This window comes from Aotus nancymaae, unplaced genomic scaffold (assembly GCF_030222135.1).
Source record: "Aotus nancymaae isolate 86718 unplaced genomic scaffold, 86718_ANA_hifiasm-v0.15.2.pri h1tg000012l, whole genome shotgun sequence".
Taxonomy (NCBI): domain Eukaryota; kingdom Metazoa; phylum Chordata; class Mammalia; order Primates; family Aotidae; genus Aotus; species Aotus nancymaae.
Genome location: NW_026988423.1, coordinates 29,518,503 through 29,538,273, shown reverse-complemented (window position 1 = coordinate 29,538,273; position 19,771 = coordinate 29,518,503). Strand labels below are relative to the sequence as shown.

The following is a 19,771-nucleotide window of genomic DNA, read 5'->3' as shown; positions in this document are numbered from 1 at the left end:
CTGTCAGGTTGGTATTAAGATTATGCTGGTTTCTATAATTATTTGAGAAATATTCCATTTTCCATTCTCTGGAATAATTTATGTAAAACTTCATGTTACTTTTTCCCTTATATATTCAAAAAGAATTTGCCAGTGAAGATATATGAGCCTGAATCTGAACCTAGATTTTCCTTTTGAGATATTTAATAACTGATTTTATTCCTTTCAGTGATATGGGATTACTCAAATATTCTATTGCTTCTTGTGTCTATTTTAGTTGTTTTATCCCCACAGGAGTTTAAGTGTCTAATTTTTAAAATGTAAAGTTGTTTATAATGTTCTCTTACTGTGATTTAATGTTTGTAGACTCTGTAGTAATGGTTCCTTTTCTACTCCTAATAATTGGTAATTGGGTTTTTTCTTTTTACTGATGAGTAAAAGTGATATATCCTTGGCAAGACAAAATTTTCAAAAGAATCAACTTTTGTCTTTGATTTCCTCTGTTGTACATTTGTTTTATATTTCACTGACTTCTGCACTTATTCCTATGGCTTCTTTTTTTCTGATGTAATTTGCAGCTTTTCCCAAGCTTAAGATGGAAAGTTAAAACACTGACTTGTAGCCTTTCTTATCTTCTATTAATTGTAATCAAGGCTTTGACATTCCCTTTAAGCACTGCTTTAGTGGCATCTGAAAAGTTTTAATATGATTTATCTTCATTATTATTTTCTCAGAAGTATTTCCTAATTGCCATTATAATTTTTTTTTGTGATCCATGATCCTTTAGAATTACACTGCTTATTGATTTCTAGAGTAATATCACTAGAGTTACAGAACACACTCTGAAAAATAACCCAAAGTGAGATCAACTTTAGAAAATGTTCCATGGGCACTTGAAAGGAATATATTCTGTCACAATTCAGTGTTTTTACAAATGTTTCCACTTTTCTTAAGTTTCTAGGCATAAATTGGTTGTGTCATACAGTAGGTCTATACTTAACTGTATAAGATGTTAAACAGTTTTCCAAAGTGTTTGTGCTCTTTTCTACATATGCATGAGTTACAGCTCATTTTCTACTACCAATACTTGAGTTATAGCTGTTCTACATCCTTGCCACTATATGGTACTGTTAAGTTTGTTGCCTTTACCTCCCCAAGCTAGTCTAATGAGTCTGAAGTGGTACCTCATTGTGTATATAGTGAGTTCTTATTTTGAGATTATGTTTTTCTATTTGATTCTATTTTATAGATTCTAGTTCTTTGCTGAAATTCTCCATATTTCCATCCATTTTCTCCATGTCTTCCTCTAGTTACTGGAGCACATTAATCAATTATTTTAAAGTCTACTAATACCAGTATCTTGTATCACATATGAGTCTGCTTCTGTTGTCTTCTTTCTCTAGGCTTTTGGACATCTTTCTAAGGATGTACTTAGAAACTTTTGATTAAATACTGAATATTGTTTTAAAATTTTTAGAGGCTCTAAATGATGTTATCCATAACCAGAGAGAGTTAACACTTTTCTCGGCTAGGAAGAAAGTACACAGTTCATCATCTTAATCTAGTCCAGACATCAGCAGAATCAAGGCTGCTTTGTAATTTAGGTAAGGTTTATTCTATCGCCAGTTAGACCATCTTCTTAGTGTAAGCTCTCCCTAGCTTTCAACTGAAAGCCTGGTATGTACATTGGGCCCTTTCTCCCCTCCCCCAACCCAGTGGATCCTAAACTCTACTCCTCATCATCATAGACTAATAGATTCTTGGTCTGCTTTCCACATATTTTCCACTTAGCCTTCATGTTTTCTTAGACTTTGGCAAATGTCTTGAGGAAAAAACTGATCAAATGTTTGAGACCCTCAAGTCTCCAATTCTGTTACTGTAGCTCAAGAACACCAAAATCTCTGCTTGTTTCTCTGTCACCCAGCAATAGTCCTGTGCCTGATCCAATGTCATGCTGAAACATATTTTGAACACTTCTAAAGAAATATTTAATTCCTATTGTTCCTAGAACTTTAGTTCTTTATTTTCATATGTATATAAATCAGACCTTCCTTAACATTTCATGTGCTCCTCAAACTCATGGTTGCAAACTGAACTCACTACCTTCCTGAAAATTTTGTTCTTTGAACATTCTCTATTTATGTTAATGGTACTAACCATTCATTTAGTTATCTAAGAAGAAAGTTAGAAACTACCCTTGACCCCTCTCCCAACACCAAACCCATCAATACTGAGAATTTGGTCATCAAATTCTATGGATTCTACTTCTTAAATATTATTAACTATGTCATTCTCTGTTCCCAGTGCCCTCATCCTCCACCACAACTACTATAATAATTTCTTAACTGAACTCTGCTTTAGTTTTCTTTTTTAGATTATTCTACATGCAGCTCCAGAGTGATCTTTATAAGATACTAATCAGATTATAGGACTTTTGCCTTAAAATCTTTCAACAACTTTGTTATAGATTCTCTGCTACCTCACTTCACTTGGGGTTTTGCCACCCCAAATTTTTATTTTATTTCCCAGACATATCTAATGCTTCATACTAAGTTCCTTAACCATCTGGTAAACTTCAATCCAACCTTTAAGATGTAACTTGAGTATTAACTTACCTATAAAGCATTTCTTGACCTCCCTAGACTATCCCTGCCTCACTTTTAGCATTATAATTATTTTTTGTCTCTTTTTCTCCATTTGTCTGTCCTCTCTTGGCACTCATCCTATTAATCTTCATCATCATCACTACTACCACCACTACCACTACCATCATTATGTTAGTAACAGGTACTTTTTATTGTGATCTTACTAAATGTCAGATACAATGCTAAGTACTTTACATACATTTCTCCTTTTAATGCTATCACTAAACTAGAAGATCAATGTTATAATCCCCATTATATAATTAAGGATATTGAGGCTCAGAGGTACAGATACTTGCTTAAGGTTACACAGTTAATAATGGGTACATTCACATTTAAGACCATTTGATTCTAAATATGTACTATCCTGTCATATATTCAAGTTTTATATTCTCAGCATATAGAACATTGCCTGGCATGTAGTAAGTTTTCAATAAATGTTTGCTTTGTTGTTCAAAAGTACTAAACAAGATAATATATGAAAGTCCTTGTGAATTATAAAATCCTGCATTAATACTACTATTATTTCCTCCCACCTTGACTCTATATTTGTTTTTCTAATTCACCATCCTTGTACCCTTCCCTGCAAAACACATATTTATCCACCCAAACCCAACTGAAATGTAGTATTTTCTCTAACTCTCCAGACAAAATCGTTAATCCCTTCTTCTGTGCTATCTGGACTCTGTTCCTATCTCTGCAATTGCACTAATCATATCACTTTTTTGAATGTATTTGTTTCTCATCCTCCCTCCCCAACTTAGATTATGAGTTCTTCAAGAAAAGAAATGAATTTTATTTATCTTTGTATTATCTGAGACTAGGACAGTGCCTATGATATGGAAGATAAAAAAAATGTTTTCTGAATAAATGCAGAATCACTCTTAGACCTGGATAAGAGGGAAGCCCTTATAATGAGACCCACATTTTTAATAGTCCCACTTTAGCTTGTCTCTGACCATATCTCTTCCCTTAGTCCTCGAGACTAAGCGACTAGGGAAAGGTACAAACCTGAAGCCTATGACTGCCAATCTAGACTCTGCTCCAGGTATCCATGCTCCTGGAATTCTTTACTCCAACTTTCTAAAGCCATTTTTAGGGTATACACAGTTCTGTTCCTCACCTTTGTCTTCCTCAGAGCAGGCTGCACCTCATGTGCATCTAGGCTTAATGGGACATTAAGGGGTGACTACTTACAGGGCATGTACCTAGAACTTGGATATCTGGACTGAGTTGAACATAGGATGTATGCAAAATTCTTCAACTACAAAATACAGCTATGAGTCAGAACAGAAAGGGGGTGAACTGGAGGCTTTCTCTCCCCAAATGGTCATTCATGTTCCTGCATGTAACTCAAAGGAGTTGAAGAATTACAAATTTGAGTCCGACCTTCTACTCACTACGAAATCACATTTGTTAAGGTAGGACAGGAGGGATCCAAGATGGCTGAATAGGAACAGCTATGCAGTGCAGTTCCCAATGAGAACAACGCAGAGGGTGAGTGATCACTATGTTTCCAAATGAGTTATTACTGCCCACAGACCAGGAGATTCCTGGGCTGAAAAATGCCACAAGTTTCCAGCACGGCCGGCACAGCGGGTCTCCATCCAAAAACTTACACAAATTTGGGCAGCCGTTTCAACTGGTACCTGGAATGCCTGAGAGATAGAGTTGCCCATTCAACTGAAAAAAAGGGGCCTTAAACAGGGAGCCAGGTGATCTGGCTTGGCAGGTCCCACCCCCACAAAGACAAGCAATCTGAAACACTCTGGATTGAGAGTTTCACAGCAAGCACAGCTGGACCCTACAAGCCAGAAGAGAGTGGGGGCCAATATTCAACATCCTTAAAGAAAATAACTTTAAACCCAAAATTTCATATCCAGCTAAACCTTCATAAGCGAAGGAGAAATAAAATCCTTTACGAACAAACAATTGCTGAGAGATTTCATCACCACCAGGCTTGCCTTACAAGAGCTCCTGAAAGAAGCACTAAACATAGAAAGGAACAACCAGTACCAGCCACTCCAAAGACGTATCAAATGGTAAAGAGCATCGACACTACGAAGAAACTGTGTCAACTAATGGGCAAAACAACCAGCTAGCATCAAAATGGCAGGATCAAATTCATACATAACAGTATTAACCTTAAATGTAAATGGGCTAAATGCCCAATCAAAAGACACAGACTGGCAAATTAGATAAAAAGTCAAAATCCATCAGTGTGCTGTATCCTGGAAACCCATCTCACATGCAAGGACACAAATAGGATCAAAATAAAGGGATGGAGGAAGGTTTACCAAGCAAATGGAGAACAAAGAAAAGCAGGAGTTGCAATCCTAGTCTCTGATAAAACAGACTTTAAACCAACAAAGATCAAAAGAGACAAAGAAGGGCATTACATAATGGTAAAAGGATCAATGCAACAAGAAGAGCTAATGATCCTAAATATATATGGACCCAAAAGAGGAGAATCCAAATACATAAAGCAAGTTCTTAATGACCTACAAAGAGATTTAGACTCCCACACAATAATATGGGAGACTTTAACACTCCACTGTCAATATTAGACAGGTCAATGAAACAGAAAATTAACAAGGATATCCAGGACTTGAACTCAGATCAGGACCAAGCAAACCTAATAGACATCTACAGAACTCTCCACCCCAAATCCATAGAATATACATTCTTCTCAGCACCACATCACACCTACTCTAAAACTGACCACATAATTGCAAGTAAATCACTCCTCAGCAAATGCAAAAGAACAAAAATCATAACAAACAGTCTCTCAGATGACGCTGCAATCAAATCAGAACTTTGGATTAAGAAACTCACTCGGAACCACACAACTTCATGGAAACTGAACAACTGGCTCTTGAATGCTGACTGGATAAACAATGAAATGAAGGTAGAAATAAAGATTTTCTTCGAAACCAATGAGAATGAAGACAGAACATACCAGAATCTCTGGGACACATTTAACGCAGTGTCTAGAGGAAAATTTATAGCAATAAATGCCCACAAGAGAAGCAAGGAAAGATCTAAAATCGACACCCTATCATCAAAATTGAAAGAGCTAGAGGATCAAGATCAAAAAAACTCAAAAGCTAGCAGAAGACAAGAAATGACTAAGATCAGAGCAGAACTGAAAGAGACAGAGACACAAAAAACCCTTCAAAAAAAAAATCAATAAATCCAGGAGCTGGTTTTTTGAAAAGGTCAACAAAATAGACAGACCACTAGCCAGATTAAAAGAGAGAAGAATCAAATAGATGCAATAAAAAACTGATAAAGGGGATATTACCACCGATTCCACAGAAATACAAACTACCAACAGAGATTACTACAAACAACTGTATGCACATCAACCAATAAACCTGGAAGAAATGGATACATTCCTGGACACTTGCACCCTCCCAAGCCTAAACCATGAAGAAGTCAAAACCCTGAATAGACCAATAACAAGGGGTGATGTTGAGGCGGCAATTAATAGCCTACTAACCAAAAAAAGCCCAGGTCCAGATGGGTTCATAGCCAAATTCTAACAGACATACAAAGAAGAGCTGGTACCACTCCTTCTGAAATGATTCCAAAAAATCCAAAAAGAGGGAATCCTTCCCAAATCATTTTATGAGACCAACATCATCCTGATACCAAAACCTGGCAGAGACTCAACAAGAAAAGAAAACTTTAGGCCAATATCCATGATGAACATAGATGCAAAAATTTTCAATAAAATACTGGCAAACCGATTGCCATAGTACATCAAAAAGTTAATCCATTACGATCAAGTAGGCTTCATCCTGGGATGTAAGGCTGGTTCAACATATGCAAGTCTATAAACGTAATCCACCACATAAACAGAACCAAAGACAAAAACCACATGATTATCTCAATAGATGCACAGAAGGCCTTCAACAAAATTTAATAGCCCTTTATGGTAAAAACTCTCAATAAACTAGGTTATCGATGGAACATATCTCAAAATAATAAAAGCTATTTACAACAAACCCACAGCCAATATCATACTGAATGGGCAAAAACTGGAAGCAATACCTTTGAAATCTGGCACTAGACAAGGATGCCCTCTCTCACCACTCCTATTCAATATAGTATTGGAAGTTCCAACCAGAGCAATCAAGCAAGAAAAAGAAATAAAGGGTATTCAAATAGGAAAGGAGGAAATCAAATTGTCTCTATTTGCAGATGACATGATTGTATATTTAGAAGACCCCATGGTCTCAGCCCAAAATCTCCTGAAACTGATAAGCAACTTCACCAAAATCTCATTATACAAATCAATGTGCAGAAATCATAAGCATTCCTATATACCAAAAACAGACTGAAAGAGAGCCAAATCAAGAACGAATTGCCATTCACAATTGCTACAAAGAGAATAAAATACCTAGGAATACAACTTACAAAGGATGCAAAGGACCTCTTCAAGGAGAACTACAAACCACTGCTCAAGGAATTAAGAGAGGACGCAAACAGATGGAAAAACATACCATGTTCATGGTTAGGAAGATTCAATATTGTGAAAATGGCCATACTGCCCAAAGTAATTTATAGATTCAATGCTATCCCCATCAAGCTACCTATGACCCTCTTCACAGAACTGGAAAAAACCACCTTAACCTTTATACGGCAGCAAAAGAGAGCCTACATAGCCAAGTCAATTCTAAGCAAAAAGAACAAAGCTGGAGGCATCACGCTACCTGACTTCAAACTATACTACAAGGCTACAGTAATCAAAACCACATGGTACTGGAACCAAAACAGAGACATAGACCAATGGAACAGAACAGAGGCCTCGGAGAAAATGCCACAAATCTACAACCATCTTATTTTAACAAACCTGACAAAAACAAGCAATGGGGAAAGGATTCTCTGTTTAATAAATGGTGTTGGGAAAACTGGCTAGCCATGTGCAGAAAGTAGAAACTGGACCCCTTCCTGACACCTTACACTAAAATTAACTCCAGATGGATTAAAGACTTAAACCTAAGACCTAACACCATAAAATCCCTAGAAGAAAATCTAGGCAAAACAATTCAGGACATAGGCATAGGCAAGGACTTCATGACTAAAACACCAAAAGCATTGGCAACAAAAGCCAAAATAGACAGATGGGATCTAATTAAACTCCAGAGCTTCTGCACAGCAATAGAAACAATCATTAGAGTGAACCCGCAACCAACAGAATGGGAAAAAATTTTTTCAATCTACCCATCTGACAAAGGGCTAATATCCAGAATCTACAAAGAACTAAAACAGATTGACAACAAAACAAACAAACAAACTCATTGAAAAGTGGGCGAAGGATATGAACAGACACTTTTCAAAAGAAGACATTTATGAGGCCAACAAACATATGAAAAAATGCTCATCATCACTGGTCATTAGAGAAATGCAAATCAATACCACATTGAGATACCATCTTACACCAGTTAGAATGGCAATCATTAAAAAATCTGGAGACAACAGATGCTGGAGAGGATGTGGAAAAATAGGAACACTTTTACACTGTTGGTGGGAGTGTAAATTAGTTCAACCATTGTGGAAGACAGTGTGGTGATTCCTCAAGGACCTAGAAACAGAAATACCATTTGTCCCAGCAATCCCATTACTGGGCATATATCCAAAGGATTATAAATCATTCTGTTATAAAGACACACACACAAGTGTGTTCACTGAAGCACTGTTTACAATAGCAAAGACCTGGAAACAATCCAATGCCCATCGATGACAGACTGGACAAGGAAAATGTGGCACATACACACCATGGAATACTATGCAGCCATAAAAAACAATGAGTTTGTGTCCTTTGTAGGGACATAGATGAATCTGGAAACCATCATTCTCAGCAAACTGACACAAGAACAGAAAATCAAACACTGCATGTTCTCACTCATAGGCGGGTGTTGAACAATGAGAACACATGGACACAGGGAGGGCAGCATCACACACTGGAGTCTGTTGGGGGGAACAGGGAAGGGACAGCTGGGTGTAGGGAGGTTGGGGAGGGATAACATGGGGAGAAATACCACATATAGGTGAAGGGGAGGAAGGCAGCAAATCACACTGCCACGTATGCACCTATGCAACAATCTTGCATGTTTTTCACATGTACCTCAAAACCTAAAATGCAATAAAAAAAAAAGTAAACATAAATAAATAAATAAATAAAGAACAGAAAATCAAACACTGCATGTTCTCACTCATAGGCGGGTGTTGAACAATGAGAACACATGGACACAGGGAGGGCAGCATCACACACTGGGGTCTGTTGAGGGGAACAGGGGAGGGACAGCTGGGTGTAGGGAGGTTGGGGAGGGATAACATGGGGAGAAATACCAGATATAGGTGACAGGGGGAAGGAGGGAGCAAACCACATTGCCACGTAGGTACCTATGCAACAATCCTGCATGTTCTGCACATGTACCCCAGAACCTAAAGTACAATAAAATATATATATACACACACACACATATATATATGTAAAGCAACTGTTAATACATTTTTTAAATGCAACCATATATAAAATTGTCTTTTAATGGAGGATGTATTTTGATTAATTTGAAGTAAATACTGGTTGAGCGGAAATAGAAAAAAAAGTAGGACAACAGAATATATGTCATTTAACAGTTTTTTAGCTCAGCTTATGACATTTAAATACTTAGATGTAAGGTATACAAACTTTTATTTGTATGTGAGCCCAGTCCCACAAATATTAGAGGCAGGCTTAAATCAATTATCCCATAAATAAACTATAAATAAATAAAAGTATGTATGAAAGCACTTAAAATAAGCCAATAAATATTTCCTTTGATGTGGCTACTACATCAGCGGTCATTTTTTTTTTTAAAGAATTCTTCTAAATAAAGAACATTTCAGTTACAGAAACAGTTGCCCATTAAGATGAAGGAAAACTTATTAGTAATACAAGAGAAGAAATGGATTACTAATTAAAAGGTTTACTTCTTTCATTGAGATGAAACAGCACTGAAAAGGAACTAGGAAACTTTTAGGTCCAATGACTACCCATTAGGGAAAGGACTCCTTATTCAATAAATGGTGCTGGGATAACTGGCTAGGCAAATGCAGAAGAATGAAACTGGACCTCTATCTTTACTATACACAAATATTAACTCAAGATGGATTAAAGATTTAAATGTAAGACCTCGAACTATAAAAATCCTAGTAGAAAATCTAGGAAGCACCATTCTGGACATCGGCTTTGGCAAAAAATTTATGACTAAATCCTCAAAAGCAACTGCAACAAAAGCAAAAACTGATAAATGGAACTCAAACTAAAGAGCTTCCTCACAGCAAGAGAAACTATCAAGGACATAAACAGACAACCTACAGAATGGTAGCAGATATTTGCAAACTAAGCATCTGACAAAGGTCTGATATCCAGCATCTATAAGGAATTTAAACAATTTGGTGAGGCGCAGTGGCTCACGCGTGTAATTCCCATTATTTAGGAGGCCAAGGCAAGTGGATCACCTGAGGTCAGGAGTTCGAGACCAGCCTGGTCAACAAGGTGAAACCCTGTCTCTACTAAAAATACAAAAATTAGCCAGGCATGGTGACACATGCCTGTAGTCCCAGCTACTCAGAAGACAGGGACAAGAATCACTTGAATCCGGGAGGCAGAGGTTTCAGTGAGCTGAGAATGTGCCACTGTACTCCAACCTAGGTGACAGAGCAAGACTATCTCAAAAAAAAAAAAAAAAAAAAAAAAGGAAAAAGACAAGCAAAGTAGGCAAAAGAGCATGAACAAGGACTCAAAAGAAGACATACAAGTGGTAAACATGAAAAAATGTTCCACATCACTAATCATCAGAGAAATGCAAATCAAAACCACAATGAGATACCATCTCACACCAGTCAAAACAGTTATTACTAAAAAGTCAAAAAAATAACAGATAATTGCAAGGCTGCAGAGAAAAGGGAACGCTTATTCATTGTTGCTGAAAATGTAAATTAGTTCAGCCACTGTGGAAAGAAGCAGTTTGGAGATTTGTAAAAGAACTTAAAACAGAACTACCATTTGACCCAGCAATCCCATTACTAGGTACAATGAATCCTTCTACCAAAAAGACACCTGCATTCATATGTTCATTGCAGCACCATTCACAACACCAGACACAGAATCAACCTTGTGATATTGATGGTGTCCATCAATGTTGAAGTAGATAAAGAAAATGTGATATTATACACCATGAAATACTATGCAACCATATAAAAGAATGAAATCATGTCCTTTACAGCAACATGTATGTAGCTGAAGGCCATTATCTTAAGTGAATTAACACAGAAACAGAAAACCAAATACTCCATGTTCTCACTTATAAGTGGGAGCTAAACTTTGGGTACACATAGACACAAAAATGAAAACAATAAACACTGACGACTACTATGGGGCGGGGAGAAGGTGGGGCAAGGGCTGCAAAACTACCTATTGGGTACTATACTTATTGAGTGACAGGATCATTTGTACCACAGACTTTAGCATCACACAATAAACCCATGTAACAAACCTGTATGTATACTTCTGAATCTAAAATAGAAGTTGAAATTATAAAAAACAAAACCAAAAAACTCCAAAGACTATTCATTATGCTATTTGAACACATTTCTAGCACTTTACAGTAAACTGTAGCAATTTTGTTACAGTATTACATACAGTATTTCAAAATAAAAGTGTTATTGCCTTATATTTTACAGCACTTCACAAATTTCAAACTATTACACATATTAGCACTTTGTTTAGTGCCTTATCCATAGGATGTCAATAACATCTGATGAAGTAAATCCTCATATTAGATTTCATTATAACGTTTTATGCATTGTTTAGAAATCAGTAGGTACAAATACAAAGAAGCTTTTCAAAACAACTGGGGTTGAGCTTTAATAGGCACAGTAATAACCCATAGATTAAAAAATGCAACTGATGGAGAATTTGTTCAACTTGATAAAGCCTATCGACAAAAAATTTACAGCTAACATCACACTTAATGGTAAGAAACTATAAGTTTACCTGCTAGAATCAGAAACAAGGCAAAGTGAGAGGTACCCTCTCACTACTCCTTTTTAATATCATACTGAAAGTCCTAGCTAATGAAATAAGCCAAGGAAAAGAAATAAATGGCATACATATTGCGAAAGAAGAAATAAAACTATCTTTGTTAACAGGTGACATGATCATATAACAAAAGAATCACCGAACAAGCTACTGGAACTAATAAGTGATTACAGCAGGGCTGAAGGATATAAGTTTAATGTACAAAAGTCAATCATTTTCCTATATACTAGCAATGAACAGGTGGAGTTTAAAATTAAAAGCACACCACCATTTATATGTAGTTCCAAAATGAAATGCTTATAAGTCTAACAAAATATATACAAGATCTTTATGAGCAAAAACAACAAAACGTTGATGAAAGAAATCAAAGGACAACTAAATAAAATGGAGAGATAACCTATGGTCATGGACAGAAAGACTCAATATTGTCAAGATGTCAAGTTCTTCCCAACCTGATATATACATTAACCGCAATCTCCATAAAAATCTCATGTTATTTTGTGGATATTGACAAACTTATTCTAAAGTTTATGTAGAGAGGCAAAGCCAACACAACATTAAAGAAAAACAAAACTGAAAGACTGAAATTACCTGACTTTGAGACTTATTATAAAGCTACATACATACCACACCCACTGTCACCAGCACCCAGGTATAGAACCAAAGGGCCTGCGGACGGGCCTGCCTTACCCACTGCCGCCACTGCAGACACTCATGCTTGTCATCCAGGTGCCTAGGGATCAACCCTCCTTACCCACAATGAGATAGCATCTCACCCCAGTTAGAATGGCAATTATCAAAACAACAAAAGCTGAGGATGTAAAGAAAAGGGAACTCATACACTGTTGGTGGGAATGTAAATTAGTGAGGACATAGAGAAAAGAGAACTCATACACTATCGGTAGGAATGCAAATTAGTATAGAAATTATGGAAAATAGTACGGAGATTTCTAAAAAAAAAATGAAAAACAGAACTTCAGATGATCCAGCAACTCCACTATTGGGTATTTATTCAAAGGAAAGGAAGTCAGTATATCAAAGGGATACCTGTACCCCCATGTTTACTGCAGCACCATTCAAAATTGTCAAGATATTGCACCAACCTAAGTATCCATCAACAGATGGACACCAAGAAAATGTGGTATAATATAACACAATGGAATACTATTTGGCCATATAAAAGAATGAAATCCTGTAATTTGCTGCAACACAGATGGAACTGGAAGTCATGTTAAATAAGCCAGGTACAGAAAGACAAACATCGCATGTTCCTACTCACATGTGGGAACTAAAAAAGTTGATCCCATAGAGGTAGAAAGTACAATGATAGTTACCAGAGGGTGAGAATGGAGGATATAAAGTTAGATAGGCAGAATAAATTCTACTTATTGGTAGCACAGTAGGGTGACTCTAGTTAACAATAATTAATTGTATATATAGCTAGAAGATTTGAAATGTTCCCCAAAGAAATCATAAATGTTTGAGATGACAGATATCCTAATTACTCTGATTTGATCATTATACATCATACATTTGATCATACACATTGCATGGCATCAAAATATTACATGTATCCTATAAGTATGTACTATTATTATGTATCAATAAAGATACACAAGTAAAGCTACAGTAATCAAGACAGTGTGGTATGGCAAAAGAATAGACAAATAGATAAATGGAACAGAATAGAGAGTCCAAAACACAGAACCACACAAATGCAGTCAACTGATTTTTAACAAAAGAACAAAGTCAATACAATTAATAAAAGATGGTCTTTTCAACAAATGGTGCTGGAACAACTGGGAATTCACATGCAAAAAGAATGACTCTAAACACAGACCTTACACCTCTCACAAAAATAAACAAAATGGATCATAGAGAAAAATGTAAAATGCAAAACTACAAAACTCCTAGAAGATAACATAGGAAAAAAATCTAAGTAACTTTGGGTATGGCAGTGACTTTTTAAGATATATAACACCAAAGGCACAATCCATGAAAGAAAGGGCTGATAAGGTGAACTTTGTTTTGCTCTGCAAAAAATACTGTCACCAGATGGGAAGACATGCTATAGACTGGGGAAACAATGTTTATGAAAGACTGATAAGGAACTGTTATTCAAAATATACAAAAACTCTTAAAATTCAGTAAGAAAAACAAATGACTCAAAAAAATGGGCAAAATACACGAACAGACACATCACCAAAGAAGATATACAGATAACAAAGAAGCATATGAAAAGGTGCTCCATATTATGTGTCATTGGGGAAGTGAAAATTTAAACAATGATATTCTACTACACGCCTACCAGAATGTCCAAAATCCAAAATACTGACAACACCAAATGGCAGCAAGGATGTGGAGCAACAAGAACTCTCATTCCTTGCTGGTGGGAAGGCAAAATGGTATAGCCACTTTGGAAGAAAGTTTGGTAGTGTCTTATAAAGCTAAATGTATTTTTACCATATGATCCAGCAATTGCACTCCTCGTTATTTACTCAAATGAGCTAAAAATGTATGCCTCCACAAAATCTTGTACATCGGTTTTAAAGTAGCTTTATTCATAATTGCCAAATATTGGCAGCAAACAATATGTCCTTCAGTAGGTGAATGAATAACTAAACTGTGATACATCTAGATAACGGGATATTATTCAGTGCTAAAAATAAATGAGCTATCAAGCCATTAAAAAGCACTGGAGGAAATGTAGATGCATTCTTTTCTAAGTACAGAAAGCCAATCTGAAAAGGTTACATGCATACTGTATGATTCCAAGTATATGACATTATGGAAAAGGCAAAACCATGGAGACAGTACAGAGTTCAGCGGTTCCCACAAGATAGGGTTTAAAGAGGGAGGAATAGGCAGAGCACAGAGGATACTAGGGCAGTCAAACTACTCTGTATAATACCATAATGGTAGACATAATGACATTATGTATTTGTCAAAACCCATAGAATGCCTAACACCAAAGGTGAACCCTAATGTCAACTATGGACTTTGGGTAATAATAATGTGTCAATGTTGGTTCATGAGTTTTAACAAATCGTACGAGTATGGTGCAGGATAGTGATGGTAGGAGAAGAGGCTATGCATTTGTGGGGCACAAAGTATACTCTCTGTACTTTCTGCTTAGTTTTGCTGTGAGCCTAAAATTGCCCTAAAAAATCAAGTCTATTAGAAAATCAAACCAAAAAAACAAACCATAGCTGTTCACCATCTTCCAATACTTTACCAAGATAAAAAACAGCTGTTTTCAATATGGATCAGAAGGCAAAACTGTTACTTTTTTCTAAAGTTTGTCTTCCAAAAACATCCTAATTGGCAATTTAAGGCTCACAGGGCGGATCAAATAACTTACTTTTCAATTTTCTTCTTTTGTTCTTTTTGCCTTTGTTGTTCTTTTACTTGTTCTCTCTCAATATCCATGAAAAGTCGTCTATGTCTCAGGTACTGCTTTTGACGCTAAAGGAAAGAAGTTAAGATTACTAAGATTCTGCTTTCAGAGGAATTTCCAAGGACGAAAAATATTTTTATGCCATAGACAAAAACAAAAAACAAGCAAACAAAAATAGATGATATAGAAACTACTTGTGATTTCCTTCTGTCTACCGTAACTCAGGATGTCACATACACAGGAATTTTATATTTTCAAGCACATAGCTATTTATATGTTAATAGGCAAACCAAAGAAAGAAGTACTAATTTAGTTTGTCTTTTGTATAGCCCCTTGTCAGTAGTACTTGAGGAAGTGATATTTGATATGATAAGATATATACTGTATTTACTCTGTGTTTCCAAGTAGTAAGTACCATAAAAGCAGAGCCACGGAAAGAATGTAGAAGGTATTTTATAACAGAACCAACAGTTATTTTAACTTTTCAAAATTAAAACAGTATCACAGGCCAGGCACGGTGGCTCATACCTGTAATCCCAGCACTTTGGGAGGCCATGGTGGGCAGATCACCTGAGGTCAGGAGTTTGAGAGCAGCCTGGCCAACATGGTGAAACCCCATGTCTACTAAAAATGCAAAAAAATTAGCCAGGCGTCATGGCGTACGCCTGTAATCCTAGCTACTTGGGAGGCTGAGGCAGGAGAATCATTTGAACCCGGGAGGCAGAGGTTGCAGGGAGCCGAGATTGCACCACTGCATTCCATCTTGGTCAACAAGAGTGAAACTCCGTCTCATTAAAACAACAACAACAACAAGAAAAGCATCACAAAAGCATACTCGAAGCCTAGCCTAACATGGCACGAAGGAGGGTAGAAGGGCTGAGGTATACTAAAACCTCAGACTCATAAACAAAACAAATACAATAAAAGCAAGTGTGGCCAGGCACAGTGGCTCAGGCCTATAATCCCAGCACTTTGGGAGTCCGAGGCAGACAGATCATGAGGTCAGGAGATCAAGACCATCCTGGCCAATATGGTGAAACCTCATCTCTACTAAAAAAAACAAAAATACAAAAATTAGCTGGGCGTGGTGGTGCATGCCTGTAGTCCCAGCTACTCAGGATGCTGAAGCAGTAGAATTGCTTGAACCCAGGAGGTGGAGGTTTTAGTGAGCCTAGATTGCACGACTGGACTCCGTCTCAAAAAAAAAGCACATGCTACTAGACTCTGATCTGTTCATACTTCTGGATTTATATATACACTTTTAAATACACAAGCCATTCAATGAGCAAAAAGCATGTCTATGTATATACCAGAGTAGTGCAGGGCTTTCTGGTAAAAATTATCGAAGGTCTAAATAGTACCTCAATAGTGAGGCTGCATCAAAATCACCAGCAGTATTTTTAAAAAACACAAATGCCCTAAACCTCTGTTTTCAGATACTGATTTGGTATGTCTTGTTTAGATCTAGGCATACTTGTATTTTGAACAAAGCTCCCCATCTGATTCTGGTGCATGGCCAGGGTTAAGATCTATTGGTTTAAACAAACTTTAGATTGAAAAGAAAAAAAAAAAAAACAAAGAAAGCCATAAAGTAATTATCTTCCTTTAAATAAGTTACAGTGGCAAATATACACTAGCTGGAGAAATTTATTAGTATCAAATAATTGATTTCACAACAATGTACCCTGACTCCTAGGATCTTGGAAAAGAAATTCAACACATTATAATGAGTCAAGCAACTTTTCTTCTTTTATTTATGAAATTTGTGGTATTAGCTTTTTATGTGTTAGGACACAATAAACTGCTTCCAATTTCTTATGTTAATACTATTACAGTAGAAATATTGGTGTCCAAAAGCAGTATCATTACATACCTCTTTCTTATCTTCTTCTTTATCTATGCCAGACCGAAATGCCAGTGGCAACTGGAATTCAGTGCTCAATCCTGATTGATATCCATCAAAAGCCTGTTGGAAGGTCCAGTCACACAAAGTGACAAAATTACCAAAGCTACCCATGAACCATTTTGATATTTTTATCTATTCTTCTGCAAACAAACTTGAGCTCAATCAGATAAAGAAACAAAAAAAAAGCAAATTTAAAGAAATAAATCAAAAAAATGAAAGGAAGCTCTTAAGGAATTAACCAAACATAAAATAATAAATCAAAGAAAAGGGTTCAGGTCAAAAACATGAATAAACAAAAAATTTTAAAATGTTCAAAAGGAAAGTTCTTTTAAAGTGTTCACTTGAAATCACTGTCATAAGCGTGCTTGGATTAGAATCTAGGATATATAGTCAGATTCCTTAATATTTCAATTCTATATATAATCACCTTGAATTTATACAACCCTTTTAGTGGGCACAAGTCCAGAGAAAATATTATATCAATCAACTGGCATGGTACAGAGGAAACAGGCTAATTTCCACCCATATTTACTGGGAAAGGATTATAACATAACTTGGTATATCTACTTGAACATTACATGGGTCAAATAATGATCTCTAACTTTTAGAAATAAAAAGCTTAAAATTATTTCATCTCTTTAGTTTAAAAGTCAATTTATCTTTCAAGGCTGCAGGAAACATAATCAATATACAAAAGACAATTGTATTTCTATACTTTTTTTTTTTTGAGATGGCATTTTGCTCTTCTTGTGCAGGCTGGAGTGCAACGGCAAGATCTCAGCTCACTGAAACCTTCACCTCCCAAGTTCAAGCAATTCTCCTGCCTCAGCCTCCCGAGTAGCTGGGATTACAGGCACTTGCCACCATGCCCAGATAATTTTTTGTATTTTTAGTAGAGACAGGGTTTCACCATGTTGGCCAGGCTGGTCTCGAATTCCTGACCTCAGGTGATCGGCCTGCCTCAGCCTCCCAAAGTGCAAGGATTACAGGCGTGAGCCACTGCACCTGGCCTGTATTTCTAGACTTGTGATGAACAATCTAGAAACAAAATTAAGAAAAAATTTATATCTTCAAAAAGAATAAAACACTTAGAAATTTAACAGAGGAAATGTAAATTTTATACTCTGAAACATACAAAACATTGTTTTAAAAAAATGAAAGATGACCTACATAATGGAAAGACATCCCATGTTTATGGACTGGAATACCTAATACTGTTAAGATGGCAGCATTCCCCAAATCAATAAACAAATTTAGGTTCTTAGATATGACAGTAAAAGCACAAACCATGAAAGAAAAAGTAGACAAATGGGACTTTATCAAAATTAAAAACTTTTGTGCTTCAGAGAAAACCATCAAGAATGTGAATAACACACAGAACAGGAGAACATTTGCAAATCATATGTATCTGATAAGGAACTTTGCATGTGGAACATATTATGAACTCTCATACTCAATAATCATAACATAAATAACTCAATTACAAAACGGGCAGAGGATCTAACAGTTCTCTAAACAAGATACACAAATGGTTAGTAAGCACATGAAAAGGTGTTCAACATCATTAGCTATCAGAAAAACACAAATCAAAAGTACAGTGAGATGCTACTTCACATCCACTTGGATGGCAATAATTAAAAATACAAATAACAAGTGTTGGTGATGATATAGAAAAATTTGAGCCCTTGTATACTGCTGGTGGGAATGAAAAATGGTGTAACCACTTTGGAAATCAGTTTGACAGGTCCTCAAAATGTTACGCACAGAGTTATCATATGTTCCAGCAATTCCACTATGAGGTATATGCCCAAGAGAAGTGAAAAATATGCCCCCAAAAAGATTTGTACACAAATGTTCACAGCAGTATTATTCATAATAGCCAAGAAGAAATAAGCCAAACTTCCATCAACTGATGAATGTGCTATATGCACAAAATGAAATATTTTTCAGCAATGATACGAACAAAGTACTGCTATATGCTACAACATCAATGGATTTTGAAAATGTATGCTAAGTAAAAGAATCCAGTCACAAAAAGCCACTTATTTCATGATCCCCTTTATACAGAATATCCAGAATAGGCAAATCTGTAAAGATAGAAAACAGTTTAGTGGTCGACTAGGACTGGAGGTGGGGCTAAGGGGAAAAGAAAGTTGTACAGACTTTTGGAGGTGATGAAATGTTCTCAGATTGATTATGGTTAATACCACAAACACAACCTGTGATTTTTACACAACCCTGTAAATACTAAAAACACTGTATATTTTAAATAGGTTAATTGTACGTATGTGAATTACATTCATTATTTGCATATTACATATTTGCAAATTTGCCTATTCACTGAAATTTATGTGTAATCCCAATACTCAAGGTACTTTTGCAGTCCTTTACAGACATGCACTGAGCTGTGAAAAATTTGAGTCACCCAATATGCATGCTGCCAACTGAGGCTGAACAAGGTGATACTCTGCCTTTTTGGTTCAGCTTTCATACTGTAAACAAGTGTCCTTTTTGCAGTCTATTTATTGTCAAGTTTTTCTGCATTTCTGTTTTCTATGTTGGTGATTTCACTGTTAAAAATGGTCCCCGTGCACAGCTGAAGTACTATCTATTATTCCTAAGCACAAAAAGGCAGTGGTGTGCCTTATGGAAAAAATATGTATGTTAGATAAGCTTCATTCCAGCATGAGTTACAGTGTTGTTGGCTATGATTTCATGTTAACAGATCAACCATATATATTTAAAAAGGTGTT

General features: G+C 36.2%; 1 protein-coding gene across 4 annotated transcripts in view; it reads right to left on the bottom strand.

The window, feature by feature from the left end:
* Positions 1-19,771, bottom strand: part of CCDC15 (coiled-coil domain containing 15) — a 93,555-nt gene that overhangs the window by 25,752 nt on the left and 48,032 nt on the right. For all 4 annotated transcript variants that reach the window (XR_010342413.1, XM_064375532.1, XM_064375531.1 and 1 more), the window contains 2 exons: positions 16,986-17,078; positions 15,077-15,180 (listed from right to left, as the gene is read on the bottom strand). Coding sequence is in view for 3 of the 4 variants with exons in the window: in XM_064375532.1 (XP_064231602.1) it covers positions 15,077-15,180; positions 16,986-17,078 (197 nt within the window). In the remaining variant the exon portion in view is untranslated. The remainder of the gene's footprint in view (positions 1-15,076; positions 15,181-16,985; positions 17,079-19,771) is intronic.